This window comes from Camelus bactrianus, chromosome 2 (assembly GCF_048773025.1).
Source record: "Camelus bactrianus isolate YW-2024 breed Bactrian camel chromosome 2, ASM4877302v1, whole genome shotgun sequence".
Lineage (NCBI taxonomy): Eukaryota > Metazoa > Chordata > Mammalia > Artiodactyla > Camelidae > Camelus > Camelus bactrianus.
In genome coordinates, this window is record NC_133540.1 from 124,513,243 (window position 1) to 124,531,555 (window position 18,313).

The window sequence follows — 18,313 nt, forward strand, 5'->3', positions numbered from 1 at the left end:
TAGGCTCCTTCCCTTTGGTAATCTCCGCTAATTCTCCCGCAGCGTCCGGGCTCCTCCTCAAGATGGGGGAAGGGGGGGTCCTATCCGCAGCCCAAGCAGGAGCCCAAATCGCACGCCCGGGTCCCCGCACCTCCTCGCGTCCCCAAGACTCTCTTTCACCTCCCCGCCCCTCTCTCGGCATCCCGCCCTCTGCACAGCGCTCTGAGGCTCGGGAGCCGCTGGCTGAGGGCACCCGTTAAGGTGCCTGGTCCCTCGCCAACCGTTCGCCCACAGCACGTCTCCAGGGTCCCCTCCGCAGACCAAGCGCCCCGGCTGCCCGAGGCTGAGGCCGGCACTTTTTCCTCCGTGGCTTGGGATGGCCACCACGGGCGGGGTCCGTCGCCACCGAGTCTAGAGCCCAGCGCCACCCACGTGTCCCAGAGCGCCGCGGCCAGCCAGCGCAAACCTCCCCAAGGCCAGCGGCTCCTCGTCGCGGGAGCTTATTGCAGGCGAGCTAAACCCGCACGGGCCCCGGGGCTGCGCGCGAATCACAAGCGGCGGGTGCCGGTCCTGCGCGCCTCGCCGCAGGGTGCGGGTGCCCGCAGAGCCAGGGAGCGAGCGAGCGCGGGAGGACGAAGGGTGGGATCGCCGGCGGCCGAGAGGCGGACACCCCGAGGAAGCCCGGGCCACGGGGCGGTGCGGGCGGCAGGACTGCAGTGCCAGCCTCTCCAGAGAAAGCGCACACGCTCACACGCTCACACGCCCGCGCGCGCAAGCACGTGTACGCCGTTGGCTGCGAGAATACGAGCGGAGCCCTTTAATCCAGACGCATTTCAGCGATGGCTTCTACCCTCAACGGCAAAATTCACGCGCCCGGGACTTGCCCGGGCTCCAAAGCCGATGCCCGTGGCGGCACTGGCTGGAGAATGGACTGTGATCCCGAGATGCACGTGAAAATGTGCAAGAAGATCGCCCAGCTCACCAAGGTAAGGTGAGGCGCTGCGGGCCGGCGAGCTGCGCGCCCGGGGCGCCCCAGGCCGAGGAGGGAGTGTGGGCGCGTCCAGGGGAAGCCCAGACCGAATTCGAGCTGAAACTTTGGCTCAGAGACCAACCCGGAAGGGAAGCGGTCCTAAATCTTGGTGACCTTCTGGAGGCACCACCGTGAGGCAGCTGAGAGAGAATTCTTGCCAAGGAAACTCCTACAGCTTGCAAGCTGAGCAGGAGGTCTGTACTTCCAAGATGCGAATGTGAATCGAGTTGAATCAGTGCTGGAGTGGGGGGGGGTGGGGTGTTTTTCTTTGCCGGCTCTGTTCAAGTGATCGTGCCTGGAATGTTGTGATTTCATTCATCGCCGTACTTTACAGGCGGGGAGGAGGTCATGTGGGCTATTTAAACACTTGATACACTTAATCCTTCATTCAATAAATATTTGAGTCATTTGTTGAGTACCAGCAGCTTGCGTGGCGCCGTACTCAACCTGGAAGGCAGCCCAGGGGACTTACTATCAAATTGGGTTTAGACGTGTGCGGGAGCGAGCATAAATGAGGAAGTGAACGATTCACCATTTAATTACGGGATTACAAAGGACCTTGGGGGGGGGGGGGTCAGCCAGCCCCTCGCCCTACCTCATCCCAGGGCCCTGACTGAACCTCGGGGACTGTGTTGTCCTCCTTCTGAAGACCAACAGGAAGATACCACCCTGCCCTTTGTTAACTCCTACCATCTCCCGAAGCCTGCCAATTAGGAGCTTCTTGTGGTGGGTTCCCCTCTTGTGCCTTGTGTGTAGATGGAAAACAACGTCCCTCTCTGTCTTCTATACTCGGTCCCGGGTGTCTGGATTTAGCTCTTTGCCTTGGGGTTTCCTGCGGATCTCATAATAAACTCCTGCTAGAATGCCTGCTAGTGGAAGGTCGGGTCCAGGTTCTGTTATGGGACTTGCTCTCTTTCCTCTCTCCCTCCCACTTCCCCACACCCACATTTTTATGGGATTACAGGCATTTTCCTTCCTGACTGTTTTGCCAGAAGGAAGAGAGCACAGAGGCTTGGAATTGGACACTAGCGGCCTTCCCCCACCCCTCCCATTCACTTCTCCACATTTTTTGCATATGAACCTTTATCCTAACAGCCATCTCTTTAGTCAAGGGTGGAAAAAGAGAAATGAAGATACTCCTTGGAGGCCTTGGCATGTGCTGCTGGCACCGCTGATCTAGCCTACATTCATCTGAATGGTGATATTGACTCCAAAAAAGTATTGATTTGCAGTGCTGGGCACAGTATAAGGCATCCTCTCTGTTTTCAAAGAACCTAAAATATTTTTGGAGAAACAAGGTTGGAGAGAAAACTCAAAGTCCCTGCTATATAATCAGTCAAATTGGGTATTTCAATTTGAGAGTACTGTAAAAGTAGAAACAAACAATAAACCATTATGAGTAAGAACAGTTAGGAGAGATTTTTATGAAAGAGATGAACCTTGAACTCAGTTTGAATTTATGGAGTCCCTACTGTGTGCCCGGCACTGTGCTCAATATTGAGGGCATGAAACTGAGTAAGACAGGGCCCCCTGCCCTTGTGATATGACAAATGCATCAACAGATCATTTTAATGTAATGTGGTAATGTTCATCATTCTGCCCATTAATATTTATGGCACACTGTGTGCCAAGCACTGAAGATATGGCAGTGAAGAAAGCAGCCACGATCCCTAGCACATAGTAGGTAGTGAGTGTTTCTCAAAGTATATTCTGCACTAGAAATCACGCTTGCTTCTTATTATGTAGTGACTCTCTTTACCATTTTTCATGCTCATTGCTTAAATTAGACATTTTTAATATTGATATTAATATGCCTCCTTTCTTTTGGCTACTGTTTGTATGTCCTATTTTTCATCTCTTTATGTATACTTAATCATTCTATAAGCTTTATTTTAGTTGTATCTCTGATAGGTAAACTTAACCCATGTGCATTTATTGTGATTACTAATATATTGGGGCTTATTCTTCTGTAATATTTTGTGCTTTTCATTTTCTATCATTTTTTATTCTTCCTTTTTCTCCATCCCTGCCTCCTCTTGGATTAGTTAACTGATATACATTTCCTCCTTTTCCACTGCTGGTTTGAGGGCTTCAGGCATTATTCCTTTCCTTCTCAGAATGGTCTTTTATGTTTCCACATACATATTTAACCATAATTTTTCTAACAAAATCATCATGGAATTCTTTCTTCCTACAAAAGAGCTCTGCGTACTCTCCCCATGTAACAGCCCTCCCCTTTCCCATCTTGTCATTGTCGTCTTGCTTTTTACTTTCTTACATTTAAAAATCGTTTTTATAGTCGCATTAATTAAATGTACTAACGTTTCACCAATTCTACTTGCTACTTTTTTTCTTGAATCTAAAGTCTTTTGGGGTTCACTTTTGTCCTAGTTGAAGTTCATCCTTTAATAGTTCTTTCTGTAGTGGTCTTGCTGGGGGAAAGACTTCTTTGTATGTTTGAAAATGTCTTTATTTTGCTCTCATCGTTGGATGGTCACTTATTTGGATAGAATGTTCTGGTGAACAGTTCTTTTCCCATAGCACAATGATGATAGGGCCTTACTATCTTCTGGTAGTAATTGCTGCTGGTAAAAATCCTACTGCCAATCAAATTTTCATTCCTTTGTAGGTAACCTGCCTTTTCTCTTGATCACATTTAAGATCTGTGTGTGTTTATTTTGGTGTTTAGCAGTTTCACTAGAACTCTCTAGTTATGAGTGTACTTTCTATTGAAGATGCTGTGCTCTCTTTAATTCTGGAAAATTATTGCTTTCTCTTCAAATATTGTTTCTCTGCCATTGCCTCCATTCACTTTTCTGGATGAAGCCTCTCCATCCATATTCTGAAATGGTATTAAATTTTTTTTGTCTCTGTTGTATCCTGGTGAAATCCTTAATCCTGTCTTCCTATTTGCCAATCCTCTAAATAATTTGTCCAGTCCAGAGCCTTTTGCACCTGTTTAGTTTTAGAACTACCTTTTTGATTTCTACGATTGCTGTTCTTATTTCCTTTCTGTCTGATTTTGATCATGTCTTAATTTTTATAGTTGTCTTGAAATATAATTTACATAGTATAAAATTCATCTAAGTGTACATACAATTCTACATTTTTTAGTAACTTTACAGATTTGTTGCACCATAACCATAATCAGTTTTAGGACATTTCTGTCACCATCCTTTGTATCCATTTATAGTCAGTCCCTGTTCCCACGCTAATGCCAGGCAACCATTAATCTACTTTCTGTCTCTATAAAGTTGTCTTTTCCAGACATTTCATATCAGTGAAATGATACAACATGTGGTATTTCCATCTGGCTTTTTTCACTTAGTTGCTAAATCTTAGCATAATGTTTTTGAGGTTCATCAATTGTTGGAGCATATACCATTCATTCACTCCCTTTTATTACTCAGAGTACCCCATTGTGCAGCTATGCCATTTTCTGATTATCCATTCACCAGTTAATAGGCATTTGGATTGTTTCCACTTTGGGACTCTTATGAGTAATGCTGCTATGAATATTACATTCATGCACACAAATTTTTGTTACTCTTGAAAAAAATACCTATGGAATGGAATTGTTGGGTTGTATGGTAAGTTTATGTTTGACTTTTTAAGAAACTACCAAACTATTTTCCAAAAATGGCTGTACCATCTTGCATTTTCCAGCCTACTTTTCCGGGAAGATCTAGTACAACCCCATGCACCCAGTTCTCAAATCCTTTGTGACGTGCAGTCCTTTCCTTGCCTTGCTATGCACTCATATTCATATTTTTGCTCTTGTGAAATGTCTTTATCTCTAAAAATTGAATCCTACTTGTCTTTTAAGTCTCACTTCCCCCAAGAAAAACCTCACTCTTGTAATTAATCATGTATTCATTAATTATTAATCATGTGTGCATTATGTTTTTCTTATTAATCTGTTTTTATAGAAGTTCATACAATGCCTGGCACATAGTAGACCTTCAGTAGGCTTGTTAAATTTAATTAAAGTTTCCTCCTAAAGATTTGGTTTATATTTCATTTATCATACTTATCCATCTGATACTACAGTTTGTTTGTATATAGTATGTCCTGTAAAGTAATAAGCTTCTTCATTTATTCACAATCGTTTGCACCTGGTAAACACTCACGAAGAGTTGATGTAGTAAATATTGACTTACACAGTGGTCCCAAATCCAAGAGGCACATTAAAATCACCTGGAGAGCTTTTATGACCACACCAGTGAGAAGACAGCTAAATGCAGTGCCTGATCCTAGCCTGGATTCTATCCCGGACGGAAACATGCTACAAGGAGATGGTTGGGTCAGTTGACAAACTGAATAGATGACAGAGAAAATAAAAGTATTTGTATCAATGTTAGATTTACTGGGGTTGACATGTATCCTGTGGCTATGTGGGCAAATACTCTCATTTTGAGGAAATGTACCTCGAACTGTGTCTTACTTTTAAGGAAGTGAATGTGATGTCCTATTCTCAGAGAATTTTACCTTTTAAATAAAATAGAGGAAAGGGAAAATAGAAACAGAGCAAAGGATAAAACAAATGGAACAAACTGTTAAGACTAAGTGAACCTGAGTAAGGAGTATGTGATGCTCTTTGAACTGTTCTTTTGCTGGCAGTTTTTTTCCCTGTGTCTGAAATTATTTCTAAAGAAAAGTTAAAAACAAACAAACAAAAAGCATACAAGTCCCTGGTGGTCATCTTAGAAGGAGGGGAGAGAAGTGACAGGCACTGCTATTTTCTCAAAGCCCCCCAAGAGCGCTAGCATTCACACAGGGTTGAGAACCACCGGTTTTGAACAACTAAATATTAAACAAACAAACAAACAAAACAACTAAAGGTTTGAACAGTAGAGTGGGCACAGAGGGGTTAATTGGGAGAACAGGAGGTTCCAAATCCTTTAAAACCTGTGGGATGCTTTGGTCTTGAAAGCATCAGGCAGTGTGCTCAGCCCTGTCCCCAGGCTGGTCCAGCCAGTCTCTATTTTGCACCTTCCCAGAAGTCTCCAGCCGATTTTTCCTTTTGTAGCTCTCTCCACATCCTCATGCCCAGAAAAGTTGACATCCCTTATACCCAGAGATTCCCCAGTTCCAACTTTTGAAGAGGGATAGAGTGTCTGCTACCAAATACAAGTTTTAGCAAAAGACCCTTTCATATTAGAACATGAAAATGAGAGGGAAGGCACGCGTTCCCGCTTCATGAACCATCCCTCTAACTGAAGGCTGACTCTTGGGAACCCAGCCCACAAGGATGACAACAATACACCTGTGGGACCACCTCTCATCTGGAGCATTTAGAGGAAAAGTACCCAAGAGGCCATGAGCAGTCTTCTTAGTGACAGAAGCTGCCAAGCTAGAAGTATAAGGAGTAAGACAACCCCGAGGGACCCTCTCAGTCACCCTTCTGAGATGATGTCTGCCAGGATCTAGGAAGACCCTATAAGGGCTACAGAGGAATGAAGTGACTGCAGCTTCTGTACATTCGTGGCTCCGTGTGATTCCCCAGTGTCTGTGTTCCTTGCAAAGACTTTGACGTACTTCCTTATCCTCTGTGTGCCCAGCAGTTCTGCGTGGCACGGAGAGGAACACCACCTCCAGTTGAGAGAAGAAAAATCCAAGACCCAGGAAAGGGTCAGCATTCTTGCCTGACATCACATTAGGGTGTAGTGACAGAACCAGGACCTCCAGAACCCAGTGTGAAGGGTGTGTGCCACTGATGCGTCTTCCCTGGTCATCCCTGTGTTTCCGTAACCTCCCTCAGCCATCTTTAGTACACTTCCCCAGGTGAGGGGAAACGTGGATGTAATTGGTGAGGCTGAGGGCAGGAGCAGGGTCTGCAGGATTCTTTCCTCTTTCTCCCTCCTTTCTCATGGAGTGACCTGCCCATAGAAGCACACACCCTACCCTGCGGCCATGCCATCGATTGTGCAGGGGGAGGCGCAGTCCTGGGGAGAACTGCCTGGGCCCAGCGTTGTGACTGGGTGGGTAAATATCAAGAGTCCAGCGTGACAATGGACGTAAGCCGCAGTCTCTAGTATGAATCTTACCAGTCATGTGATATTTTGGCTTTATGCATTGGTCTTGTATTTTAGTTAGTTCAGTGGGGAAGAAGGATTTTGTTTATTGGACTTTCCTGAAGACCCAACACACAGATTTTAGGATGAGTTCCATTTTGAGGAATTTGGTAAAGTGTTGTAGTAAAAAATGAATTCTGTCCTTTGGGAAAGCATTTTAACCTGACAGTGGGGACCTCTGAGTGGTGGTGTGGTATCGATCTGTAGATCCTTCCTTCCTCCTGTTGGAAATTCTGGAGGTCAGAGACACCACTTCCAGAATAGTAGCACCATCAGACCAAGGGAGCTGTGTCTCCCCGTGTCCCAGAACCTTACCAAGGTCTGTGAAGATACATTAGTGGAGACAGTCATATTGGATGTGTGGGGAGACAGCGGATTGTGTAGGGAGGGAACAGGGATGGTGCTGTTATGGAGATTAGGCCCTGAGTAGAAAATCAGAAATATTAAGGAAAAAGAATTATGGGGAGAATGGTATAGCTCAAGTGGTAGAGCATGTGCTTAGCATGCACGAGGTCCTGGGTTCAATCCCCAGTACCCCTAAAAAAAATAATAAATAAACCTAATGACCCCCAAAAATATATAAATTAAAGAAGATTCGAAAAAAAAGAATTATAATTTCTACTCCAAGTTATCTTTTAAATGAATTTAAGATCTATTTCTAAACAGACACTTCTTACTCTTATTTATACTAATACATGTAAATGAAAATTAAAAGAGAATAAACATGAGGCCACCTGGAGAGCAAACAGACAATTTGGGGGTTACCCTTGGCACGCTCTTCCTCCTGATCCCTGCCGGGCTCGTATCAGCTAAAATGCTGTCTCCTCAGAGAGACCTTTTCTGACTTTTCAGTCCAAAGGGGCCAATGTGCCTCGTCTGTAATGGAGGTAAGTTATTCTCTCTTCCCTGGTGATTTGCTGTGCGGGTTCACTGACTTAAGGAACGTAAGTGGAGCATCTCACCCCAGGGGGAGGGCATATCATAAGCTTGATAGAAGTTGGTTTCCCTTCCGTTCCGGAGCTAGAAGAATTGCAGAGAGAACCGCCACCCAGTTGTCAAAACCAGCCGCTGGGAACAAAGCCAGCCCTTCTCTGGCCGGAGAGGCCGGGGCAGGGTTCCCGGGCAGTAGGAGGGATGCTTGCTGCCTCAGGAGTCCCCGGCTGCCACTGGAGTCCTGTGTTTTTATGGCTTGAAGGTGCAAAAGTTTTATTGCAGCCCCTGACTCCCTTAGCTTCTCGGAAAATACCCTCCTGCTTGCAGGAGCTTGTGTGGGGACAGATGTTTAAACAATTCCATACCAGTCTGCTTTAGGATTCTAGATCTGAAAACAGCAGATCTGTTTCAGCAAGCCCTCTCCATTGGAATCTTTTAATTTAACGATGTGATTCATGGTGTACTGACGACTGTCTCACAAAAATCTTTTTGCCTTAAAAGAGGATGAAGTACTCCTTAAATTGGGTGTCTTTGAACCCTACTAAGATGCCTCCACCTTTGCATAACCATTCTGGTCTCCGCACTTCCCCCCAAGCCTTGCTCCAGTCCTTTTCTCCACGAAGCAGCCAGGGGGATGTTAAATTTGAATCACACCCTCCTCCACTGCTGGTGGGAATGTGCAGTGTTGCAGCTGCTTTGGAAAACAGTCTGGCAGGTCCTCAAACAGTTAAACAGAGAGTTATCCTAAGAGCCAGCAATTCCCATGCCTAGGTATATACCCAGGAGGAATTAACATGTACACAGTATTCAGGGCAACATTATTCATAATAGCAAAAAAGTGGAAATTAAACTAAATGTCCATCAACTGAAGAATGGGTAAATAAAACATGATACAAAGTACAAGGGTGGGTAGTGACTAAGGGTTGCAGGGTTTCTATTTAAAGTAATGAGAATATTCTTAAGTCCACTGTAGTGATAGTTACACAACTCTGAATATACTAAAAGCCACTGAACTGTATACTTCAAATGGGTGAATTGTATGGTCTCAAGAATTCTATTTCAATGAATCTGTTAATGTTAAAACAAAGAAACAAAAGCAAATTGAATTTTCTCCTGTTTATTTACTTATTTATTTTTGCAGGGGGAAGATAATTAGTTTCATTTATTTCGTTAGTTTTTCGATGGAGGTACTGGTGGCTGAACCGAGGACCTTGTGCATGCTAAGCTTGCACTCTACCACTTGAGCTAAACCCTCCCCGTGGTTTTTCTCCTGTTTAAATCCAGTTCTAAAGCAAGTCCTGATGACTTTACCCCGTAAACATAACAAGTCCAGCCTCCTCCATTCTCCACGTCCACCTCCATCCTAGTCCAAGCCACCTTCACCTCCGGCCCCCAGTCCCTCCTGTGGCCTCCTCGTGGTCCACTCTTGCCCCCTCTCACAGCCGCAAGAATTACCTTATACAGTATAAACCAAAGCATGCCATTCTTCTGTTTCAAACCTACCAATGGCTTCTCATTTCACTCGGACTCAAATCTGTTCACCTAAGATAAATTCTTTATCATGGTCACTTGAGGTGGCTGCTGTCCACTTCTCAATGTCATCTCCTTGGCCACACTGGCCTTCTTTCAGGCCTTCAGAGGTACCTGGCTGGGGCCACTTGGAGCCTTTGACCTCATGGTTTCTTCTACCTGATCCTAGCTTGACTCAGATGTCTCTTAAGAGGGGGCCTCGCTGCTCATCTAGACCATGCTGCTGCCCAGCCCTCTCCTAGGTGCCCTCAGTTCCATCTGCTATTTCTGTTTTTCCCATCTGTTTATCTGTTTATCGCCTTCCCTCCCAACCAAGGAAGTTCCTTGAGGGCAGGGATTTCTGTGTGCTCTTCTCTCTTATACCCCTGTGCTTGGCACAGCACCTGGTTAGTGATCGGTGCCCAGCAAGTGTTTGTCGATGGACTAAATGAACAAAACTCTTCCTAGACCTCCTGCAGCTCCTAGGATAAAATATCACGTTTGAACCACAGCCTACATACAGTCATCTCATGGGAGAGTGGGGAGGCACCTTTCTCAAGGCCAGAACTCAGGAGGCACTAGCCTCCAATTTCTAGTTTTCTGAGCACAATGGAGAACCGGCTATATCTGACAAATAAGTGGACCTCTCCCTAGTCCTTCATGGGCCAACATCTGACTGAGTCACTCCCAGCCCCTGACCTCTGACAGAGGGTTGGACCAAACTTGGTACCTCCATTTGGTCAAATCCAGATTCCTTCAGGACACCAGGATGATGAGATAAAATAAAAACATTGATGACCAGTTATATCTAGAAAACATAACCATTTTAGAAAAATCAAAAATATAGGTAAGCAAAAAGAAAAAGAGTTCAAAGTATCCCCAGACCTATAATAACCATAGTGATATAAAAACTAATAACATTTTGGTATAGCCTGCTCTGTGGTTTCCCGTACAATACAGACATGTATTTTAAAAAATCGTTCTATCATATATAGCTATTGCATCCCCTGGGTTTTTTCCCCGTCACAGTAAATCTGGAGCTCTCCAGTATAACTTTTAATGGTTATGTGAGTCCTCCATTTTATAAGTATTGCATAACATAACTTCTTTCATGTAAGAAACTTTTACTGAGTGCCTTCATGTGCCATGTAAGATATCTTATCTCATGGACCTTACAGGCATGAGAAGTAGAAAGAAGTGTGAATAGAGGGGAAGGTATAGCTCAGTAGTAGAGCACGTGCTTAGCATGCATGAGGCCCTGGGTTCAATCCCCAGTACCTCCATTAAAAATTAATGATTTCTTGTAATAACATATAATGGAAAAGCATCTGAAAAGAAAATATATATGTATGCATGTATATGTATAACCAAATCACTTTGCTGTACACCTGAAATTAGCAGCGAAAATCAACTACACTTCAAGAAAGAAGTGTGAATACAATAGAAGACCTCCTATTCAATGTCATGTGAACATTGTCAATAATTGAAAAGTGAAAACTGTAAAAGAAAAACCCTAACACATACATAACCTTTTTTTTAGCTTATAACAGGAGTTAGCAAATGGTGCTCCAAGTCAGATCAGCCCACAGCTCATTTTTGTATGGCTTGTGAGTTAAGGATGGTTTTTATTTTGGTTTTGGTTTTGGTTTTTTTGGGGGGTGGGGGGTGATAATTAGGGTTCTTTATGTATTTTTAATTAATTTTTTATTTTATTTTATTTTTTAGAGGAGGTACTGGGGATTGAACTCAGGACCTTGTACATGCTAAGCATGCACTCTACCTCTGAGCTATACCCTCCACCCAAGAATGGTTTTTACATTTTTAAGTTCTCGAAAAACATAAGAACAATATTTGGTGACACATGAAAAGTATATGAAATTCAAATTTAGTGTCCAAAATAAAGTTTTATTGAATACAGCCATGCACATTCATTTAGAGGTTGTCTAGGGTAGCTTTCGTGCTAAAATGTCAGATTTGAATAATTGTGACAGAGACCAACTAAAGCCTAAAATAATTACTGTTGGCCCTTTACAGAAAAATTTTGAGGACCCCTAGTGTAAAGCATGTGGATGAACACTTATTCACTAATCTTTTCATGTGAGGCTCAGTTTCAATTCTTTGGGACGACTTGCTGATTGACATTTCACCTTATTTGTCTTGCATAAACTAGACCCTAGTTAGAGTGATCTTTTAATTTATCATTCAAACTGGGACACTTCTGAGAATGAAAGGGGGCAACCAAACCAGAGAGGGCACTGAAACAACAGGTGTAAACAGGACCTGTCCCAGCCTGACCGGGATGTAAGATTAACCTGCCCATAATGCGTTATCATTTTGGCGTCCCTAAAGTGGAGAATGAGAACCTAAAACACATGTGAAACAGTCGGAATTCAGACTACTTCTAAACTTTTGAAACTTTTCACTTCTGTCACACCTAATTGAATACCAGGGTTTTTTTCTCTAGCAACTTCCTTTACTGAGTCTTTTCGAAGCATTCAGTCCAGTTTTCATAGGAACAACATCTTACTCTTTACATTCATATGTAACTGACTCAGTGTGCTGTTAAATTACATACTTAAAATAGCAAATACAACTGGCATAAAGTTGTAACAAGTGAGGATTAGTGTGAGCAGAAGTGTGGTGGCTTTCCAGAGGAAGAGTACTAAGTTATCCACATGGTGATTGAATGGAGACTGGTTAAAAGAGCTTCTACTGTTTTTATACAAAAATTGCAATACAATTTTGACATGCTATCCAAGCAAGAAGTATGAAGACATTGAACAATCTGAGGGATCAAGAAAGACTCCCTGTGATAGGTGGGGGTTATTACTGGATATTTTGGTTGATTCCAGTTTCTCAGTATTATAATCAGTATTGTGATGGACATTCTTGAGATTCTGTCACTGCACTCTTGCTAGATTATTTCCTGGAGGTAGATCTCTATGAGCAGAACTCACCTTTATTATAGTCAGACAGCTGAGAAAGAATGTCAGTTAGACTGGAAAAGACCTGTAGAGAGGAGTATTTATCGATTAGTTAAAAACAATCTAATAGACAAGATGTACAGAGGTCCATACTTATTAACTATGAAGCTTGCCATATTTTAAAAGGCATTTACTACAACTCTTTTCTCCTATAATGCGAACACTTGAACAGTTCCATGGGCGCAGCACTTAACAGAGACAATGGTGTAATTACTTTCCAACCGCAGTGGCGAGATAACAAGCCCAGGCTGTCAGTTCACATTATGACTGTTTAATGGGCCTATTTGAAGTTACTCACTGTATTCTCAGCCTCCAGGGTAAGACAATATACCTGGTAAATGCTCCCCGGTTGCTTAAGGCACTAGAGAGACAAGCAGCTCTCTCACAGCTCGGGGGTCTGCAGGAACCCAGGGCACACCAGCAATTCTCCCTGTCTTGTCCCTGGTCTCATGAGGGTCTTTTTCTTCACTGTGGAACCTTCAGAACATGAAGCCGAAAGACTACGTGTGACTCTTTGATGTCATCACCAGGAATCATGTTCCCAGCCTCCTGGGACAGAATGTGGGATACAGAGCTCCTGAAAAGATATGTCCCTGCCTGCTGAATGCTGATCAGCTATCACATAGCTTTCCCCTTTGAACTTCAGGCTCAAATGCCTGCCCAAGAGGTTATCTTAAAATGCAAGTCCAAGAGATTATTCCATCTTTTACAGCTTTGTGCTAACTGTGCACTTGGCAGATGCTGTCTTCAGTTGATGGTAGCCCTGGTCGACCATGGAATAGCCTTCCAGTAGATATCAGAACCCCGGAACCTGTGAATGCTACTTATTTGGAAAAGGGTTCTCTGCAGATTAAGTTAAGCATATTAAAATGAGATTATTTTGTATTCTCTGGGTGGTCCTTAAATCCAATGACAAGTATCCTTTTAAGAGAAAGGAGAGGGGGCTTTGAGACAGAAGAGGCAACGGCCACGTGAAGATGGAGGCAGAGGTGGGAGTAATGCAGCCACAAGCCAAACAGCACCTGGAACCACAAAAAGCTGGAAGTGACAGCAGGGAGTGTGGCCCTGCAGTCACCTTGATCTTGAACTTCTGACCTCCAGGACTGCGAAAAAACAAAGTTCTGTTTTCCTTTATTAAGTTTCAGGTGTGCAGCATTGTAATTCGACATCTGTGGACATTACCAAGTGATCACCGCCACAAGGGTAGCTGCTATCCATCACCCTAAGTTGACCTCCTTCACCCATTTCACCACTCCCCAACCCGCCTTCTCCTTTGGTAACCACTTATCTGTTCTCCATGCCTATGAGTTTGTTTTTGTTTTGTTTTGTTTGTTCATTTGTTTTGTGTTTTTAGATTGCATATGTGGGTGAATTGTAAAATGTTTGTCTTTCTCCATCTGATTTATTTCACTTAGCATACTACCTTCAGGTCTATCTATGTTGTCCCAAATGGCAGGATTTCATTTTTTATGGCCGAGTAGTATTCCACTGTGTGTATATGTATACCATATCCTTACGCATTCATTCACTGATGGATACTTAGGTTGTTCTGTATGTTGGCTGTTGTAAACAATGCTGCAGTGAACATAAGTGTGCACATATCTTTTCAGATTAGCGGTTTCATGTTCTCTGAATAAATACCCAGAAGTGGGTCATATAGTAGTTTTATTCTTAATTTTTCAAGGACTATCCTACTGTTTTCCATAGTAGCCGCACCAATTTACAGTCCCATCAACATGTTTTCTCCATATCGTCACCAATATTAATTTCTTGTCTTTTCAGTAATAGCCATTCTAACAGGTGTGAGATGATATCTCATTGTGATTTTGATTTACATTTCCCTAGTAATTAGTGATGTTGAACATCTTTTCATGTGCCTCTTGGCCACCTGTATGTCTTCTTTGGAAAAATATTTATTCAGAGCCCCTGCCCATTTTTAACCCTGCCCATTTTTTAATCAGATGGTTGGTCTTTTTGTTGTTAACTTGCATGAGTTCTTTGTATATTTTGGATATTAATTCCTTATCAGGTATATGATTTGCAAATATCTTCTCCCATCCAGTTCATTGCCTTTTCATTTTGATAATGGTTTCCTTTGCTGTGCAGAAGCCTTTTAGTTTAATGTAGTTCCATTTATTTATTTTCGCTTTTGTTTCCCTTGTCTTTGGAGTCACAGCCACAAAACATCACTAAGACTCATGTCAGTGAGGTTGCCATCTGTTTTCTTCTAGGAATTTTATGGTTTCAGGTCTTACATTCAAGGCTTTAATCTATTTTGACTTCATAATTGTGTATGGTGTAAGATAGTGTCTAGTTTCTTCTTTTGCTTGTGGTTGTCCAGTTTTCCCAACACCATTTACTGAAGAGACTGTCCTTTCTTCACTATCTGTTCTTTGCTCCTTTATTATAAATTAATTGTCCATATATGTATAGGTTAATTTATGGGCTCTCAATTCTGTTCCATTGATCTGTGTGTCTGTTTTTGTGCCAGTACCATATGTTTTGATTACCACAGTTTTGTAGTATAGTTTTAAATCAAGGAGTATGATACTTCCAGCTTTGTTCTTCTTTCTCAATGTTATTTTGCTATTTGGGATCTTTTGTGTTTCCATATAATTTTAGAATTATTTATTATTGTTCTGTGCAATATATCATAGCAATTTTGACAGGTATTGCATTGAATCTGTAGTTTGCTTTGGGTAGTATGGATATGATAGTAACAATATTAATTCTTCCAATCCGTGAACATGGAATATCTTTCCGTTTATTTGTGTCTTCTTCAGTTTGTCAGTTCTTATAGTTTTCATTGTACAAGTCTTTCACCTCCATGGTTAACTTTATTCCTAGGTATTTTATTCTTTTTGATGCAATTGTAAATAGGATCATTTTCTTAATTTCTCTTTCTGTTGGTTTGTTATTAGTGCACAGAAATGCCACAGATTTCCGTATATTGATCTTGTATTCTGTGACTTTACTGAATTTATGTATTAGTTCTAACAGTTTTTTGGTAGCATCTTTAGGGTTTTTTTATGTGTGGTATTATATCATCTACAAACAGTGATAGTTTTATTTCTCCCTTTCTGATGTGGAGGCCTTTTATTTCTTTTTTCTGCCTAATTGCTAATGGCTAAGACTTCCAGTACTATGTTGAGTAAAGGTAGCAAGAGTGGGCATCCTTGTCTTGTTCCTGATCATAGAGGAAAAGCTAAAAGTTTTTTTACCATTAATAAAGTTCTGTTGTTTTAAGCCACATGTTTGTGGTGATTAGTTATGGCAGCCGGGGGAAATTAATCCACTGACTAACTTTCACAGTATCCTCTTCACCATTGCTGAAGGCTTCTTCCTTCTCAGACCCCTGCAATAGTTGTCAGAATCAACTAGGGAGCATTTTTAACAAAAATTGAGACCAGTTTATTAAAACCTTTGTGTGGGGCTCAGGCAATTATGCATTTTAAAGACTCCATTGGTGACTGTGACTTTAGCCTGATTCTAAAATCGCTGCAGCAGGTTGTTGGCCTGTGGTCTCTGTGATGGGTGCAGGTCCATTGCCTGGCCCCGGATCTGCTTGCTTCGTCTGGTGTCAGAGAGACTGTGTGTCTGTCTTATTTCTTCTACTTCTCTAGAAGCTCTTTAGGCCAGTGCTGTTCAAATGTTAGTATTAAACACAAATGGTGAGGTCCACCTGCATCATTTCTCATTCAGTTGATCATGGGTGAGGCTGGAGAATTTGCCTTTTAAACAAGCTCAAGCGATGCTGCGGACTACAGTATGAGAAAGCCTTTAGGACCATCAGGACTCTCTGTTTTGCCTTCCTCATGTTTGAACTTCCAACAGCTTCTAGCACAGTGCCCTGCTCTCAGTAATATTCAGTAATATGAATTGGATTATTCTGAACTGTCAAACCCTTGATGACAAGGACCTCGCTTATACCTTTTCTATACATCTTTAGCACCTTCATTAATGCCAGGACACAGAGGGTGCCAGTAGGAGACATATTAAAGGGTGGCTGCACCAGCAAAACTCCCATCTGTAAGGGTTGCTAACACATCGCTAGGTGCCAGCACATCACAGGAAATGCAGAGGGTTGCTAAAATGGCAGAACCCCCTTGAGAGAAGTATTGCACGTGCCTCACTGGCTGTTTCCAGTTGCAGGTGTGACTTGGAAGGGCTTGTTAAATTATGTGATGAACAATAAACTGCTTTGTGAAGGAGGGCACCGCTGGTTAACCTCAAGGCTTTAGTTTTACCAACTAAATAGGCAAGTTTGGGGCCAGAGCTGACTTGCTCCAGGCAGTAAAAGAAAGAGTCATCTCCCTTCCGCAGTTCTGCTCCATCCTTCCCCTCGTGTTGCCTTCAGTCACTTAAATGGGCATTGGCCAATTAGAGGTTTGAAAGAGTTACAGATGTGAGCCTGCTTAGTTGACCCACGTGTCTTGGTCTCGTTTTGCACTCTGCTGATGATTTCGGTATGATTAGGATTACAGAAGCATTTGGGGGTAGAGTAAGGATCATGCAGATAGGATGTGGGGGGTGGGTAGCGTTAGGAGTGATAGCTTCATATTTTGAAAACACAGTTTATCAAAATCACATTTTCAGTTAAGCCAAACCATTTTTAAGAAAGTGAAAAAGAACCTGTTTCTGATTTTTGTCCATTTTCCCCCCAAGGTAGTGTGCCCTTGAGAAGTATGCCCCTCAAACACCTGCTTTTCCTTGCCCTTGCAAGCTCATTAATGATCTTTTCCCAGAGACCCAGAAATAGCAAATTCCATTAAAAGGCTTATCATTAAATACAACACAGGTCTTTATGTGGGAGAAGGATGGCCTCTGAATATGAGTCCATTAGGGCTGTGGGCTGGAAAAAAATGGGTCAGCTTTCTTTTAAGGGAGAAATTAATACAGCGGGCAGGAGCCAGCAACACGGTGACATTCATCTTTGTGGAGCTCTTCCTCTTGGCGCTGCCAAAGTGCGTCTGTCCAGACTTGCTATTCCTGTCCTCAGGCCCCTGGAGCAGGGCCCATTTGTCCTGCGGAAGCCTATCAAATTGTCTAGCGACAGCCTAAATAAATATGAACAGGGAGATTAGAGCTGAGTATCGGTTGTGTGTGTGTGTGTGTGTGTGTGTGTGTGTGTGTGTGCGTGTGTGCGCGTGCACATGCACACTCTGAATGTCATCTAAACCAGGCTGTCAGGAAAGCAAAAGTTAATGGGTAACTCGTTCGCTGACCTCTTTCCCCTTTGTGGGGTCCTAATGTCAGGTCCACGAATGATGGCTTATAGCCAAGTCCGGGAGGTGCTGTCCCCAGAAAAGAGCTGGTATAAGAAAGTTTGTTTCCAGTGCAGGAGGTGAGTGCTCGAAAGGACTGTCCAGTGTCCAGTCTCCTCATGGTGACTTAGGCAAGCTGAAGCCCTGGACGTGGTGGGCCCTTGGAAGCTGAGGTTGGCAGGCAGGGGAGGAGCCTGTGCTGAACAGATGGGAGCTGGGAAACGAATGTCCCTTTGAGAGTAGCCAGGGACATGGTGTCCGAAAAGCACAGGAAACACAGGGGTGAATCAGGCACACGTCTACCTGGGAGAGCTGTTCAGCTCTGTGAGCCAGGGCAGTGAGGGGTTCCAGAAGGTGGATGATTCAGGATTCAGGGGAGCTGGCAGTCAGAGTGGGTTTCTGTCCCCCTGCTCATAGGACATGACAAGAAAACTCAACTCTACAGAAGGAGGGTGTTGGCAGAGTGCCAGGTTCTTAGCCGACAACACGGAGAATTTAAGGAGCTTATTAAGACATCCGAGGAGGAGATGTCTTGTAGGA

General features: G+C 43.2%; 1 protein-coding gene across 3 annotated transcripts in view; it reads left to right on the forward strand.

Annotated features, from left to right (window-relative positions):
• Positions 1–293: 293 nt before the first annotated feature.
• Positions 294–18,313, forward strand: part of FAM184B (family with sequence similarity 184 member B) — a 101,901-nt gene continuing 83,881 nt past the window's right edge. Inside the window, exon 1 of one of the 3 annotated variants that reach the window (XM_045508702.2) lies at positions 294–965. In XM_045508702.2, coding sequence (XP_045364658.1) covers positions 819–965 — 147 coding nt within the window. In that variant the 5' untranslated portion in view covers positions 294–818. The remainder of the gene's footprint in view (positions 966–18,313) is intronic. The other 2 variants (XM_045508700.2, XM_010973018.3) reach the window with 2 other exon arrangements.